Below are 17,609 nucleotides of genomic sequence, written 5' to 3'. Positions count from 1 at the left end.
CCTCCTTTTCCCTCCCTCCCCCCCCCCCCTTTAGATCTACAAAGTATGAAGAATAAGAAGATAAGCAAACTGAAATTTTCACTTGCCTCTGTGTTCGTATTGCTAGTCTTCCAGGAAAAAAAATATTGGGAATTTTTAAGTCTCTGATTTCGGAATGAACTTGATTAACAGTCTCATTTAGTGGAATAAGAATGCTGCATTGGAAATGGAACCAGATATCCTTGGCTCCAAAACCAACTCTTAAGTTTGTTTTGCAGCCCAACACAGTTCATTTTTGGCTCCTGGTAGATTTGCTATTGCCCGTTCCATGGCATATAAAGCCATTTTAGCTGAATCCGTCTCATACGTCAATGGTTCAGCTGAAGCTTTCACACTTAATTGTGCTTTGCATTCTGTGGCAAGAAGCCTGTATGTGACTGATCCACCTCACTCTGGTTTTACCCAAGTCAGTTACCCGAGTTCTTCATCACAAAGTATATTTATGTCTCTTGTAAAAGCAACAACCAGAGACTTGTCATGCCTCAGCTTGAGGAAAAGAATGTTTTGTTAGCTCTCTCATGGTGATACCACTTGGCTGATACCAATTTTAGTGGATGGGAAAAAAAGCCTTTCTAATATGAACACTACCCATGGGAGTAAGTGTATAGTGACATATACTTGTAGAATAATCTTTTAACTAGCATACCTACCAAGTCGTGGAATTGATTTTCTAATTTCTTTTCATTGATACTACTCGCAGGCACCAGAATATACACAAAAAGGAGCCAAATGAAAGCACTTTTACTTGATCTATAAGAAACCTGGCAAAAGTTTGAAGAAAAAGGTTATAAAGTTAAAGGAAACAGATTATTTCATCGTTTTTAGAAACAGTTTGTATTGAAGAAAAAAAGTCCATTAAACAATTGAAGAAAAAATAAAAGACAAGCTATAGTGCAGAATAAAATTAACAATTTTGAAAGAAATTCAAAACAGTGACAGAAAACATTCACAACTCAAACATTACTTTGAGCAAACTATTCCCTTTAGAATAGTTGGCAATTGTCTCATCTTGATGGCATAATTTAAAGGTCTTGCACATAAATAAATCTAAAAATTACGATGGATCTAAGCCAGTTTCAGAAGTCCAGGTAGTATCAATTCAAGCAGCTGAAGAGGTCTGTCAAGGTGTCAGAGGTGCATTAGTTACAGGTGCAGATATGCTCTTTTGAAAACTGTAAGTTTAAACAGAAAATTTCTGTCAAGTTTATTTCTCATATACTAACTGAACATGTGATGAAAACCAAATCTGCATATGATGGCTCTTCTGGGATTTGAATGTTACTGATTTATTTATTTGCTTATTTATTTAGAGACACATATTTAGTAAGAACATGTGACTTTTTTTTCAGTTCATTAAAGAAAAGATTAACTGTAAAAACTGCAAAAATACCAGGCTCAGTTACAGGAACTTAGATTAATAGGGTGGTTGCAATGCCTACTAGAGAAATGAGAAATAGCATAGTCAGTTCTGTCAAGCTGGCTCAAATATTAGAGCATGGTAACTGTAGTACTACATACCCAAGGAGGACGGTGAGTTAGTTGCTGAAGACGGAATCTGTGAAATTCTATAGATGTGTGGATGGTAATGAAAACATTTGTCTGGATCCGAGAGAGAAACCATCCAAAGGCAAAGAGGTGCAAAGTGAGGAGAGTCTTCAAAGTTTCACTGATACAGCCATATCAATATGGAGCCATCAAAAATGACAGCTAAATATCCTTATTAAGAGGCAGCTAGTATGTGTATTTTGACATTACTCTCCCCTCACAGCTTACTGCTACTTTGTAACAGGACATTACTATCTCTGTAGATTAATGGGGCTGTGAGTGGTTTTTTCAATGTGAAGCCCGGCAGGTTAATTTAAGCTCATCAAAAGTTGAAATTCCCAGATTTTGCACTGAAGTGGCTGAATGCCAATACGCATTTTTTAATGTTGATTTCCAGGAAAGGAGAAAGAGGGGCAGGAGCCTTCAACTGAGGAATGGAATGGGCAGCTGGAGGTGGTAACTTTTTACACTCCTGGGGGGCAAGATTTGCTAGAGTCTGTCTGTCAGCACGCTGTGTGTGCCTGCTGTCTGACATATTTCGGGTTTTAGTAATGTCTCCAAGAACACACATGACTTATTTTAGAATCCTTTTTTATAATACTTTTAATAATTGGGCTGTGTTAGGTATCCAAAGAGGGCTCTGCAACAAATACTGTAGGACAAATGTACTGGGTTTCTTAGCAGAACTCAGACTGAATTTACTGATAAGCAGCTTGGTTATGCCTCTTTCTCTTCTGTACAGAACTTTACTGTCAGTGATTAGATGGACTGGTTAAGCAGATCCAGCATGCTCACATGGTAAAGTTGCTGATAGCAATGATTCTTTGATACTAGGCTTGTAGTTGAAGCGCAGTCGGTCACCGTTTTGAGAAGCAGCTAACCAGTGGGTGTATGACAAAGTTACACAGCTTTAAAAATATAAGCAAATGTTCCACGATGTTACAAAAGAATGGTTGGGTCATTCATGTACCAAAAGAATTTGATTTGTGTAGAGCCTAAATGGTATCAGAGCACTGATTTTAATACAGTGGAGGGGGAAAAAAAAGTGCTACAATATCCACCCAAAGGCATGAAATTGGACTTTCTGGAGCAGTTTGAGAACAGATGGAAAAATGTACTACACCAAAATAGAGAGAAACTATATATGTAACTAAACTTGCATGAGATAAGTATTTGTATTAAAGCTTTTTAAATGAACTGGATGTTTTTCATGGTCTTATGAGAGAAATGGTGTCTAAATACATAGCTGTTCAGTAAAATCAGTGTCAAAAGTCAGAGTGTGACTACTAAGAAGAGGAGGGTAACATGTTTTACAGCACTTAGTCTGATTTTCCCTTATTACGACATTTAAGATGTTATTGCGTTGCATTTGGGAAGAGATTGTTGGTTCAAGCCTCTAGCTGGGTGATCAGGAGAGTAACATCAGTTATGAGGACTGGAGAAATCTGAATGAAACATAACTTTGCTTATCAGTTGGAACTTCACACTGGATTGTTTGTGTAGATTCTGGATAGACATGACATTATGGTTCTTCAGAAGGAAAAGCTAAAAAGAGATACAGGCATTCCATTTGTTTTACAGTATTGGGTTTGCTTCAGTTGGCTTTGTCACGTGATTGAGTAACTCTAGAATTTTTAGAGATAGCAACAGGGTGTAGTGAAGAAGCAGTTCAGATCTGAACTGAGTTTGGTTGTTCTGGACCCAAATTTGTGGTCTTCCACATTTCTTCTTTTCATTGCCCCAAAACAGTAGCAGAAAGCCTGCACTTTGGCCACCTCTTCATATTTTACAAAGAGAGAGTGGTGTCTGGATAGTGCTGATGGGCTTGAGTTCCTGTCTGGAAAAGAACTTGGCAGCTGTTGGATGTCTTCCAGTCGCACCAATTTCTGAATTTCTTGTAACTATTAGATAGATATGAGTTGTTTGTTTTTTATGTGCCTACACATAGAATCATAATATTTTTAACTTATGAACAATGTTATTAAAAAGAGCTTTTTATTTTTGGAAGATTGTTTTATATATGTCTGTCTTTTTTTGTTTTACCTTCAACGTTAACTTAAGGTAACAGTTTGCATAACAACATATATGAACAAGTGCATTTTAAAATAGTTGCTCCATGTCTGGATTTATTCACTTCAAATACTTTGAATAGGAGATGATAATAGAAAAAATTGCTTGACATAAATCAAGGAGGAAACAACGTAAATAACTTTCAATAACTTCAGATGAGTCAAATAAAATTGTAAGTGTTGAGGATTAGCATCCCATACACTTACTAAAATGCAAGTCAGCAGGTCCCTAAGCAGGTAATTTTTCATCCTGAATTAGAAATTGCATTTTAATAGCTCAGGCTTCTTGGCAGTTTTGAGCCCTTCATCAAGGATTGTGTGCTTGTATCAGAAACTCAATACCAGAACTAGTGATTTCTTATTGATTTTACTTTAAATTCTTTCTGCTTTGAGGTAATTGTTTTAGAAGTTTCTCCTGGTAGGTTCTTGATAATGTATAAATTAAGGTATTCTTCAAAGCTTCTAAGTGTTCCTCTGTCTGTCATCATGCTTCATTAAATTATCTTCTGTTGTATTTGCCAGAAGTTTCAAAACCAGGATAACTATCTTAACTACTTGTGTATTTTTAGCCAAATCTTTTATATGTGGAGAAAGACATGCAGGTGAAGTGTCATACTAATAATTCTTTATCCTGTATTGCATCTTTAAAAAACCATTTTCACTTCAGACATTTAGATGCATCTCCAAATTACTTAAGAAAACTGTTAAGACTAACTCTAACAGAATTTGTGCCAGGAGTATAATTACTCTCCTACAGCCTATATTAGTCTAATTTAGGGGGCTTACTTTAAAAGATTTGATTAAAAGTGTATTTTCCAGGAATAAAGACACAGTATATGCTATAAAGAAACTGTATTTCTAAGGGTTATACAGTCTTTGGTATTAAAAAATATTATCAGAGACCAAATATTATCAGCTGTGCAATTTTTCTGATGTGTTGCCCTACTGAAAATTAAGCACACCAGTCTTCTGAAGTGATGAGGAACAGTTTATTAATGTGGTTATGTTATTAATCATAGAGGATTGAGCATATTCTTTTTCTTAAAGTTAATCACTTAGGTTGTGGGTAAATTGCATGGGATTTCAGACACTTTGAATTAGCGTAAATGAGTGCCACTGCCGAGTACTTTCTGCACTTGGCCACTACAAAGTAAAGCATTAAAGGGCAGCCTACTTTGAGCACTGGAGTTTGAAATTAACCATTCTTCCAGTCATTATAAATGGCAGTATTGCTGTCTTGAATGTACTAGTTATGTTCTTTAGAAGTGATAACTTACCAAGCTACAATAAAAGAGAATTTAAAACCATGAATTCCAGCATTTGAAGGTTTTAAAATGGTTTTAAAGTTAAAACAGTTAATTGCCAGAAATGGGGAAAGCATGAGAGAAATTATTACATTGTTCTTATTTTATTTGCTAGTGATATGCTAGTATGTCAAACTAGGGGGATCCTTTTCTGTCACAGTATTACTATGTTCTGAAAACAAAAATCCTAGTATTTTTCATCTGCAGTGTACCTTGGTGCTGTTTTCCTGTGTGCTATGATAAAGCCTTAGATGTTACAATAATTTTACAGGCTATCTCTTTTGTCATGATTAAGTGAATGATCATTAAATATTTTATTTTGTTCAGGTTTCTTACCCAGATTTTATACTAAAAGAAAAATTATTAGATGCTTAATTAGTTTCGATATTGTTTTAACTAGAATATCTGAGCGTTTTGTTAACAACACTGGATTAATCTTCAGCATACTCCTCTTAAGTGGTCCTTTTAAACCCGTTTTACAAGTGAGGAAATGAGGCAGAGAAATTTCTTTCCTCAAAGTCAACATTATACAGGCAATATGAATGTCCAGATTAAGCCACTGCTCTTTTCAAGTGCTTTGATATCTTTATGACCTGTATTTGTTACCTACTGCTGATGCATTTCTCTTTGGAAGCTCTCACGGTTCTGCACTGCTGTAAGACCAGACTCCAATTGCTTTCTGTGCAACAGAAAGTTTGGAATGCTTAGATGCCAGTTTTCTGCACTCTAGCATCACATTGACTGTCAGCTCCTTTATTTAGTTACTTAAGCTTCTACCTTCTGATTTCCATTGCAACATCTGTAGCTTTCTTGTTCCTGACTCTCCAGGTCTGCATGGGCTTGCGGATATTTTGTATTTAAGTCTCATTGACTCTTCCAAAAAGCCCTGTGAGTGTGAACATCTGTGCAGTTGTTCTGTTTTCATGACTGAATGCCTGGTAGCACTGGTTGGCTAATAAACTGCAATGGTAATTTCTGCAGAGCTGTATTAGCCTTAGATTAGGATAAATTTGGTTATTCTGTGCAGTTGGGAGAATTTCCAGTTTAAGCAGGCGCATATGAGTTCTAGAGCTTTAAAAAAGAAGAAATATTAGGAGAGTAATTTTGCCATCTTCTTAGGAAACTCTCAAAACTCACAGTTTCTTTTATTTTTATGTAGTGTGTAGCTAAGTTGGGAATTTTTTGAGAGAACAGAAGACGAGTTTTGATAAAGGAAAAATCCTCCTGCTCAGTTTTCATGTTGTTTCAAAAAGCAGAACTTTTTCAGATCAATGAGGATTTTTGAAAGATCACTTACAAAATATTACATGTATCCACAGTCTCATTTTTGAAAATATTTTTTGTTTTTGTTGACCTCTTACAGAAAATTTCAACCTGAAGAAGACAACCTAACAACTGAGCATTCTCTTCAATGATTTCTCTACTGTGGTTATAAGAAGCAGGACACAGTACTATAAGGGGAAGATCAACTCTGAGTGCTACTGCAAACTCCAGCTGTTATTTATAGTAATTGACTATTTTGATATTTGCCTCTACAAAGAAAGATTATTTTGTTAAATAACAAGATATGGGAGAAGTCCAGGTGAGAAAGCAGTTACTGAATGACTTAATGTGGAGTCAGAAAAAAGACGGTCAGCTAAAACATTGTGAGATACTTATGATTCTTCCTTATTCTGCATCATAAATGCAGATGGCTGGGGAATTCTGTGGACTGATTGAGTTAAGTTTAATAATACTAGCAGAAATATAGAAGAAGTAAGAAATTCTAATACTGGATGTGTTACTAAGGAATATACAATTTCTATTAATAATTGAAACGGAAATTGGCAGCGGTGGCTCAGAACATAATGCCTATTTATCCATATGGAAAACATGACACCTCAATTCAGTGTCAGATAACAATGTGCCAAATATAAAAAGGGATTTTCATCTGGCATTTTAAGTACTCACTCCTGTTTCCAACTATGGTATGAGGAGAGCAGTTCCTATTCTAGCTGGATGAGAAAATGTCTATAAATGAAATTTATTGAGAAAAGGGTGTGTATGTATGTATATATATGTACATATATATACATAAATGTAATATTGTTTACAATGTAAATTGCTTTCTAATTGCTTTTTCTAGTTAGTGTTTTGACTTCTATGTAAATTAATTTTTTTCAAAGAAAAAGACTGAATGTCTCTCTCAAGATAAGCAGAAGTTAGTTCGTGTCTGTTAAAAATCTTAATATTTTTCCAAGCACATTTCCTTTTATCATTGTCTTTTATTCCTTTAGATAGGTTTGTCTGAATGTCGTTTTCAGAAAACATTATAGTTTCTCATTCTAATAAATTAGACCTGGAACCAGATGCCACTTTCCTTTCAGAAATATGATTTTATATCATATGCTTAATGCCTGCCATGCTCTTCATTGAAATCAGGGGGATCTGTGGATGCAGTGACATTTGGATCATGCCCTCCGTTCCTGATGGACAGGTGCCAGCACTCTAAAATGTTTTCTTTCTGACCATCACACAAGAGAATCCAGGGTAGAATAGAAAGAGTGTTTCAGTTTAAGATTACTGTGAATATTTAAAACTAAAGACACTATTTCTTTCACTTAAAAGACTATATAAAAGTTTAGAACAGGACCCTTTCATATACTGCTATGATTCTTTATTTTAGGGTTACAGTTTACTTAGGAATCTAGTTCTGTCCTGCAGCTCCTTGGTTGGTATCATGTTGTGGCACCATTATTTACTCAGCAATTACTCACACTAATGGAACAACATGTGCGTGACTGCTGGTGACTATGAGTAATAACTTTATGGTATACAAGAAAATGAATTCTTAAAGAATCTGAGGAATTTAAATTCCTCTTTCTAAAACTGTCCAAGAAATCAAGCCTGTCATGTCATAGGTTTAAACTAATATAGTGCAGCACAATGAAACGGGTATCATAAGCATTAGAATTTTTCTATGTTGCATATTTACCATTGCATTTATTTATTTTTAATTAATTTGATTTTAATTTGATTTTAGATTATCTCCTAGAAATATCTAGGAGTTTGATTTTTATAGTCTGCTCTGAATACTGCTTTTTTTGTATAATGCTGTAAGCTATGAAACTAGATATTTACATTCAGCCTGATCAAAATAATAAGAGACTGTCAAAACTGTTATATATTTAATGTGTTTCTTTATTAAAGTGTATTTAAAGTATTTAATAATGTGATTTTAGTTTTATAAAAAAGTAATATAAAATGAAGTAGCACAAAAAAGCAATTGTACTCAAGAAGTAGGAGAACATATTTTTAAAAAAACAATTACCTGGTTTAGTGCATGAAATTGTAGTTCTTGATAATAATACTTTTGCTGATGTGTTATTAAACATGTTAAGAGGGTAAATAAGTGAATTAGAAATGCAGAATTTGGAATGAAACAGACCTTTCGAGTGGAACGAGTACAATCCAGAGTCTCGAAACTCGTGTCTGTTATATTCCGTCCCACTTGAATATCACCAGGCTAGCAGGAGTGGTAGTGAACTCAATACTATGTACAGTATAAATAATCATCATATTTTGAGCAGCAGGCATCATGACCAGCTGATATTTTCTCTCCTCAGGACCAGTTGTTCCCAAGAGTGCGTGGCTGGAGCCATATGATCTTATCAACACATTTGAGAGCCCTACCCAAACACTGAGAGAGATTTTGCTGCAGCAATGACTGTCATAGAAGAAAGTCGCCCTTTTGCCCAGCAGCTATCCAATGTCTACTTTACTATACTTTCCCTTTTTTGTTTTAAACTTTTTGTGAAGATCAGCCTTGCTATACTTAGTCATTTCTACATTGTGAAAGGAAACCGTAAGGAAGCAGCAAGGATAGCTGCTGAATTTTACGGAGTTCCTCAAGGACAAGGTATATTTGTATTTACTATTGTGTCTTTACTGTTGGGGGGTTTTGTTGTTATTGGGTTTTTTCCTAGGTAATTATTTATCTGCGAGCCTCATTTATATTTGGTTAATCAAATTATATGTGTGTGTTTTTTCTGTAGTTCTTGCTGTGATTAAGAAAAAATACCTGAGTGAATGTTGTTAGATTATTTAAGCTTTTATTATTGTTATGTAATACCCTGGTCTGAGCTAAAACAGAACCAATTAAGTGGGTTTACTTTTCAGCTTTTTTTAGGTTATTATTCTGACCTATTTTAGGTCAGAATAAAACTGAAGTATTACAGCCAGTGTCCTGTTAGGAGAGAGGCCTACACTTAAGATGATTATGATTGCCAAATACTTCCTGATGTAAGACGATTTTCCAAATTGCTTCTAGGGTTCCCCATCTTACCCATTTGTGGTTGAAATCTTCTGTGCTTGGCATGTGATTATTTTGAAACACTTTAGTGAAACTAGTCCAAATATTTCTGAATTATTTCTCGATTAAGCTGAAATTTTCTTGTAATAATTTATTTGAGAAGGTACAATATGTCTGTAGTTTGAATTACTGTCTTGCCACGTGTCAGGAAGCTTCCTGTTTGTCAGGGTGAGCTGTTGGGCATCTGTGTGGAAACTCATCAGATTTTACTGGGTAAAAGTTCTCGTGATAATTCCTTTTTCTGTTTGCTCATGCAGAACTTTGGCAGAGCTGGGCACTACCTTTTCTGCAAGCTTGTCTGTGGTGAACCAGCACCATTGTCACTCAGTTATTTTTCTGGCTAACAAGATGCGGAAAATTCTCTCTTCTCGGTTGTGGTATCCTAGCGCATGACCGAGCCATGTTTTTTGCTCAACTTGGGGTCCCTGCTGCCTCACTTGTCTTTATTGTTGTTCCTTGTGTTCTGGGAGAGCATCAAGTTTAAGTTAAGTGGTGGAACAGGAAGACTTGTCTTGCCTTTTAGCACCTTCACTGCTTTTCCATAGGTGCCCTGAACAAGAAGTAGAAATCAAAGCTAAATGCAAAGGAGCAAACTGTAGAATCGAGTCAGAAACATTTTCAAAAGTAAAAATATTTTCAGTCTTGAATGTTGGAACAAGAGTTAGACATTTTTGGTGTATGTATTCAAATTTGCAAACCAGACAGAGAGGCTTACATCCTGAAGGAGAAATTAGCTTGCTTTGCAGAAGATTTACTTGAGGTAGATTTATATTACTTGTTCTCTGCACAGTTTAGAGACGAAGTTCTGAAACCCAGTGTTTTTACATCTGAATATGTTAATCATATCATTTGAACTACTATGCACATGTGTTTGTGTGCAAGTATGTGTACAGATATGTGTGTATGGAGTGGAGGAGTGTCTATCTGTATACTCACTATGGTAGGATGGGAGGGAGTGACTGTGTCCCCCCGTGGCAGAAATATTTGCAGGGAATGTTACAGTCTTCATGTGAAATCAAGATGTTTTTATTGTCAAACACTGCCAGACAGCTTTAAGGGAGCTCATCTGGGAAGACTGACACATGAATCTGAGTAAGGAAGGAGAAAGACTGGGAAAAACTAGAGGGATAGGAATGACATATATCAGGTTGGAAAATAAAACAGTATCTACACTGTTCCATGTTGCTGAATCCAGGAGACTTTAGTTTGGTCATTCATCAAATATCTGCCATTGTATTTAAATAAATGTATATTCAACACCATAGTAGCTGGCCAGTGCAAAAGATGAAAATCTATCGTTCTTGCAGGTTACTGTTTGCTCACGTAGCAGAGGTTTAAAGGCTTAAACATATCGTAGAGTTTCTGGTTTTCTGCTTGTTTTATTAGAAGTAAATAGTTAATCCAACTATTTTGTGCTTAAACTGTACTTTTTACAGTTTAACAGTGGAGTGTCTTTTCATTGCCCAACTCCAATGTTTGGGTCTGAATTGGTAACAGTCCTAAGCACATATTCAGCTGATGTTACATAATCTACAAATTCAGCCATTTGTCATGATTAACAGGACCAATCCTTGCTCTTTGAAATGCAAATAAGGCTCCTCAAAATTACTATTTTATCTCATCTTCCCAAAACCTTTGCTCTATGATGATACTGTCTCAACTCACATCATATTGTGGTATTTGGTTTGTTTATCTTTGTGAAATACATTGCAGAGATACCTCAGTAGAGTTTATACAATATTGTCTAACACTATATCCTGTTCAAAGTCATATCTAGGAGATGCAAAATAAGAAATGTGAAGCTACAGCTTGTAACATTAAATGGTAAAATTAAATACCAAGTATCCTCCTAATTAGTGATCCTGTTCTGTAGTTTTTATTAAGCAATAGAGAAGCCTCAGCAGAAAAGAAGAAGCTCAGACAGAAAAAATAGCCTATCATTGCTTAATTTAAGTTTATAGTGTTTCATGAAGTAATTCTAATTAGAGGAAATGTTGGTTTTCATTTTCTAGTTTTAACTTGATTATGTGCTCTTAAAATTCTGTTAGTGCTGTTTTTTTCAGTTTGCTTGTAATACTCCAAAATTATTTTTTGTTATTTATAATGGATTTTCTGGGATAGAGTGCTATAATTTTGAAAAAGAAAAGAGCTTTTGGAAATAATGTACTACTAGGCACAGACATTATTTCATGTTTACTGAATTGAGCTCCTGAGTTAAAATATGCTTTTCTTTTACAAAACCTATATATCTGGGACCTTTTGGGTACTGACCAGTAGTACTTGGTGGGACTCCTTTTGTCAAACTGAAAGTATATATGTCAGTACAGGAATCAAGGCCCAGAGGTTGCAAATTTCCTGACTGACTTTGGCTTGTGGCTTGTTCTTTTTGAATACAAGGAGAGAGGTTTATCTGTGTCATCTGCCTACTGTGGTCTTGTTGCTAGATATTAGTAGTGAAACGGGTCACATTTTGTTCCTTAATATTTCAGGACTATTTTCTCTCCAGTATAGATAGTCACCAATTTACTGTGTTAAATCTATCCTTTGGATCTCATATGTATGTGAATAGCTGGATAGGGAAAACATCCTAACAATTAATTAGAAATTATTATACTGTGTATGTGGCATTGAAATGTAACAGCTGTGTTATATATGCAGTGTTCAGTACCAGCTAAGACTAGAAAAGTGGGCATAAAAGCTCTACTACTTAAAATTCACATTAATTTTTTTCTGGAGATGAAGTCTTAAACTTTTCTTGTATACAGCTGAAGGGCATCAGCTGAAGGGTCTGTTATTTGGATGCTCTAGGATCAACTATATATGGGTTCTCTGGCATGTTTTAAAAATGGTTAGTGATTTCTGCAGTGTCCAATTTTTGCTATTCTCATCACAACGGTGCTTCCCACTTCCACCAAGACCTACCTAAATCTTTATTTCTGCAAACTAAATACATAAAATATGATTAAGGTATTTACTAGTTTTTTTCCATGTATGAAAAGTAATGAATTTAAAGGCTATTACCATGTATCTTCCTACCTCTACTGGTTTTGTCTTTTCTAGAATAAAGAAAAAAAGGATTTAACTTAGCCTGTCCTCCTAAATCTTGTTTTCCAGGCCTGGAATTACTGGAGTTGCTCTCCTTTGGACTTGCGCCAATTCATGCACACTTCATAGATATCCTAACTGATGTATAATTCCCTATGTTAAACAGAGTGCTCCAGCTGAGACTTTATTAGTGCAATCAGAGCTATTAGTTACATAAAAGTTGAGCAATTATCTCGTGCCATATACGTGATACCCTATGTAATACCTCCTGGAATTATGCTTTTTTTGGAGAACAAGTCTTATGAGGAGCAGCTGTGGGAACTGGGCATGTGTAGTCTGGAAAAAAGGAGGCTGAGGGGAGACTTTACTGCTCTCTACAATACCTGCAAGGAAGTTATAGTGAAAAGAAGGTTGTTCTGTTGTCCCAAGTAACAAGTGATAGGACAAGAGGAAATGGGCTCAAGTTGCACTAGGGCAGGTTTAGATTGGATATTAAGAAAAATTTCTTTACTGGAAGAATAATAAAGGATTGAACAGGCTGCCCAGGGAAGTGGTGGGGTCATCATCCCTGGAGGTGTTCAAAAAATACGTAGATATGGCACTTAGGGACATGGTTTATTGATCATAGTGGTGCTGGGTTGATGGTTGGACTTGAAGACCTTAGAGATCTTTTCCAATCTTAATGATTCTATCATTAAGGATACAGTCTGTAGCCTACTGTAAACCCCATGTTAAAACAGACTCACTGTACTATGTATTTCTTTTTCCTTTCTAATGCTTTACACTGGCCTTCAGCTGACTTCATGCTCTTGATGTCATTTCTCTATTTTACTCAAGTCTGATTTAAATGATTCCACTCTGAGCAGCTGCAGCACTTGCAGGTTAGTGTCATCTGCTGATTTTATAGAAATAAATGTATTCTAACATCCACAATATTAAAAAATCGAACAGCACCAAATGCAGGACAGAACCCTGCAGCCTCTTACATTTGATTAAAGACTCATGTCTTAATAAACAATCAGAATTTATTTCTTTTTCAGTGAATTCAGTGGTATTACTACCATAAAAGAATTAAATGAAAAAGAGATCCGTTCTACTATAGAAGTCCCATTTACCTTGGCACTGATTTTGAAAACAGTCATATACACATACCTGCCCTATTGAATTAAAAGGGACTGCTTATTGTTTAGAACTGCTTTGCAGTCAGGGACTATAACAGCGTTAGAAAGAGGTTATGGTACCTAGCTTTTTATATTGTGTTGAAGGGACTGTGTATTTACTCGTTACACTAGGAATTTTGCAAAACTCAAGATTTTATTAATTTCTGTCTTTACAGAAAAAGTCATAGCATATTTATGTTTATTCCGCTTTAAAATTCTATGCCCTACAAATTGATCTACAGAAAGGAACTCAATTGCAAATTAACTTTGAGTATAATTAGCCCCTTAGCAGGCTATCTTTGGTGACAGTGATCTACACAGTAAGGTTTCTTCTCTCATTCTATTTCCAGACCTGTGAAGAGTTAATAACTCAGTCTTTTCTATAGCTATTACTGGATACAAACCAGAGGACCAAAGACAACCTTTAGAGTCATTCTATTATACCAACTAGCTGGTCATATCCTGAAAGTGCTCTGTATATGCAAGTGCTGAGTTGGAGCTTCAGCTGAGTTTTATAGTTCAGTTGCTTTAGGATGTGGCAGTGGCACGCTGGTCTGAAATGATTTCTGTGCATGTATCAAATCTTAAGAGTTAATTCATTGTCAGATGTTTTGAATCTGTAAGACTCTACTGACAAATACTGGTAAGAGCTTGGTTTGTATAGACGTCATACTTTGATAATACAGGTAACTTTTGGTAGAAGGAGGTCTAGTTCCCATTCATAAACTTTTTATAAGGGAAAAAGAATCTTATTTTATCAAAATTAAGCCTCATAATCAATAACTGTCAAAATGCTTTTAGCTGCAAGTGGAAGGTAGCGTAAAAGAACTTTCTTATGGAAGAATCATTTTGCATCAATTATTATAGTAGCAATGACAAACAGCTAGTCATGTACTTACACAGATTGCTGGGATCTGATGCAGAACCTAAGTAGGTCTGACGACATAAAGTGCTTTTTGTTTAATATCCTATTTTTAAATTATGTCAACTCTACAAAAATTTTCATAGAATATCACTTTATGCATAACTGTAGAATTTTAAGTAATATTTGAAAATTATTTGAAAGCAGGCCTTGTATTTGTAGTACTTGAGCATAACTTCTCAAAATATGTTATTGTTTTTGCAGAACTGGAGAGGTGAATATGACCCCCTCCCTAGCTTTGCTGTGTCTACCTTGGCTAGGAATGGTAGGAATACTCAGTACACTAGTTATTCTTTGCTACTCTAGATTAAGCCATCCATGGGGTTGGGGTAGTTCAAGACTTGAGTCCCCATCTCCTTTCAGGTTTATGGGGCTTGTAAATAGCTTTCTATTTCCTTCTTTTTCTTGTACACTGAGCACTGCTTGGGTTGACCCAAGAAACCAGTCCGTTAAATACAACTTATAATAGGAAATAATGCTATGTTTCACTGTTAGAGATGTGCTGTTTGGAAAGCTTGATTACATTTTGAACTGTAGTGAGTGATTAGAGCAAAGTTTTCCTATTATTTTATTCTAACAAGCTGCAATTGATAATGTCACTCAGCAACAGTTGTTAGATAGGGAAGATAGGCACGAGGCATTTTCTCAACTTGCATTCCACAGAGATCACAGTTCTATTAATAAAAGCCATATAAGACCTCTACTTGCTTCCTGGGTACAATAGAGATTCATTTAGTAATGATAGGAATATCGTATGGCATACCTATTCACCATACCACTTGGTGTAAGGCACCACATTTAGCATTTGTTTTTCATATACAGCATGTAAGCTAACGGTGTAAAAATGCTTAAGATAGTGCGAAAGTTCAGAAGGGAGGTTTTTTTCATGGAACTTGTCACCTTCTCTTATATACTAAATACCTTTGTCTAGTATGGAAAATAATTGCCCATGAAGAGTCATGCTTCAAATAAATCTCAAGAAGACATTCAAGATACCAGACATATCAAGATACCAGAACCACTTTCTTCTGAAGAATGTAATCTACCTTAAAGGTATTTTGGCGAGAGTTATATGATGCAACTAGACTGGCATGGCCAGAGCCCTGACCTATTTGCAGCAACAGAAACTAAGAACATCTGTTGGCAAGCATTGAATAATCTTCCCTCACCTTCAAAAAAATCTCTGAGGCTACAGAAACTTCTAGTGTATATATCTACTGGAGCCTGTTTGCATACTTGCTTCCCTGAGAGGAACTGAGATACCCTATCACGTGGATTCCTTTGTGATTTGTTTTTCCTCCTATCTGTATTTGTATGTCAGGACCTCTTTAAGAAGATCATTGCCACAAGTTGTATTTTCTGGTCAGTATTGTTTATGTATGCCTCCTTGAAATGTGTCTTTTCTGAAGATGGACCTTGTCACCAGCCTAGGTATTATTGGCTTGCTTGATGTGCGCAGTCTTAAGTTAGCTCACATGCAAATCCTACTCAATTGATTTGTTTATTTTTCTGAATTAGATGAATAATAAGCGCTTGAACTACAAACAAGTACAAAAAGAAACATTGTGAACTCTGACGTAGCTTAAAACCTAGATTTTTAAAGGTACAGAGCAGTAAGAGTGAAAAATAATCCTGGAGCAATCTGCCTCCAAGGCCTTAAAGACAACTTGTTGAGGAAAAGCTGTTAGGAAACTCCAGTACTGGACTGAGGCAAGCTCAAATGTACCATCTGCACTGTTCTTTTTTTGCAGTAGTGGGGAGCAAGGCAACAAATGAAGACCAAAATAGCATAGCACCCTGAAGGTGATGTTCCTTCCTTCACCCGTAGACTTGTTATGGCCATGGTTCTGCTGTTCACGTTCCTCTCTTGTAAGGGATGTTCTCAAACATTTGCAATGTGAGCAAGCAGTGAGTGAACTTCTGCCAGGGTTAGATGGTGATGGCTTTGGGGGAATGCATTACGTGCCTAAGTACTGAGCTCTATCCGTGATTGCAGCAATGCTGGCTGGTTGATCATAAAGCCGGTATGGCATGCTGCATCTGTTGCACTAGTGGATGTTACTCTTTGCTATGTCTAAAGTCTTCCTGGCATTAGCTACAATTTCTCTTTATGGCTCTTCTCCCACAGTAATTGACTGAAGATTCACTGTGTGGTGCGTTATACCACTCCCGTACTGACTACACGTCTCATGCCTTCTGTCTGTCTATATCTGAAGCCTAGGCCTTTTTGGTAACGCATTTGACTAGATTCATCAGCGTGACTGCTGTGATGTGCTTTACTTTAGCCCACATTTTAGCAAATATTCTGTTACCACTGCCTGTCTGCATGAAAAGGTCTGGCAAGTACATATTTTAAACCCACAAGCCAAGAAATGTAGTAAAGGTATCGTTCTGTGTTTGACTTCTGTAGGGGCTGAGACAGAGCCTTTATGATATTGGAATTTTAAATCTTTTCTAAACCTTCCATTCTAATTCCCAGCATCTAAGGATAGAAGTCCTTACAACTCTAAAAATTTCAAGGAAAGAGATAGGACAATTACTAGCTGTCCACGCTGTTGCTACCTTAATAATGAGTCAGATTTTCAGCTAAGAGACAGTAATGATACTGTATAAAGACCAGGAGTGTGTAACAGGCTTTTTTAATGCTTATAGTGCCATGGAGAAATGTCATTTTGTGCTTAAATAACTATTTAAGTATAATCTACATATCTGCTGGCATTTGTCAAGATGTGGAGGACAGAGGACTAGTTGGTGACATAGAGGTAATGCCTAAGCTTCTGGTTGACTGCTAATAATTTATAATATTTCAGTGGTCACGAAGTATGTCTTGAAGCAAAAAAAAAATAAAAATAAAAAATTTGTTCCAGTTCTTTCCCTGTCCTGCTGTTAGAGCTTTATCACTGTACTTTTAGAATGCATCAAAGTTCCTTGGCATTGAGCTGGAACTGCAGGATGTAGCAGTGGCCATTGTGGCCTTTTAGGATGCTGTTTTTCTTAGTAACCATATTTCTGTAATTTCTAAAACTTGCTTCATCTTGGCTTCTCCTACAGGGAGGAATGTTCAAGATCTCTGCTGGTTCATTTCTGGCAATGTCAAATGTCACACAGCTCTTAGGGTACTGGCACTGAGATGAGGAGCCTGCCTATTATTTCAGCTTCATGGTTGTAATCCGT

General features: G+C 36.1%; 1 protein-coding gene across 1 annotated transcript in view; it reads left to right on the top strand.

Annotated features, from left to right (window-relative positions):
* The first annotated feature begins 8,659 nt into the window (after positions 1-8,659).
* Positions 8,660-17,609, top strand: part of ASB5 (ankyrin repeat and SOCS box containing 5) — a 28,826-nt gene continuing 19,876 nt past the window's right edge. Inside the window, exon 1 of the mRNA XM_009865300.1 lies at positions 8,660-8,855. Within this exon, the coding sequence (XP_009863602.1) occupies positions 8,660-8,855 (196 nt within the window). The remainder of the gene's footprint in view (positions 8,856-17,609) is intronic.

Source organism: Apaloderma vittatum, unplaced genomic scaffold (genome assembly GCF_000703405.1).
Source record: "Apaloderma vittatum isolate BGI_N311 unplaced genomic scaffold, ASM70340v1 scaffold7772, whole genome shotgun sequence".
In the NCBI taxonomy this organism is placed as follows: domain Eukaryota; kingdom Metazoa; phylum Chordata; class Aves; order Trogoniformes; family Trogonidae; genus Apaloderma; species Apaloderma vittatum.
Note: the sequence above shows the minus strand (reverse complement) of the source record. Positions and strands in the feature narration are given on the sequence as shown.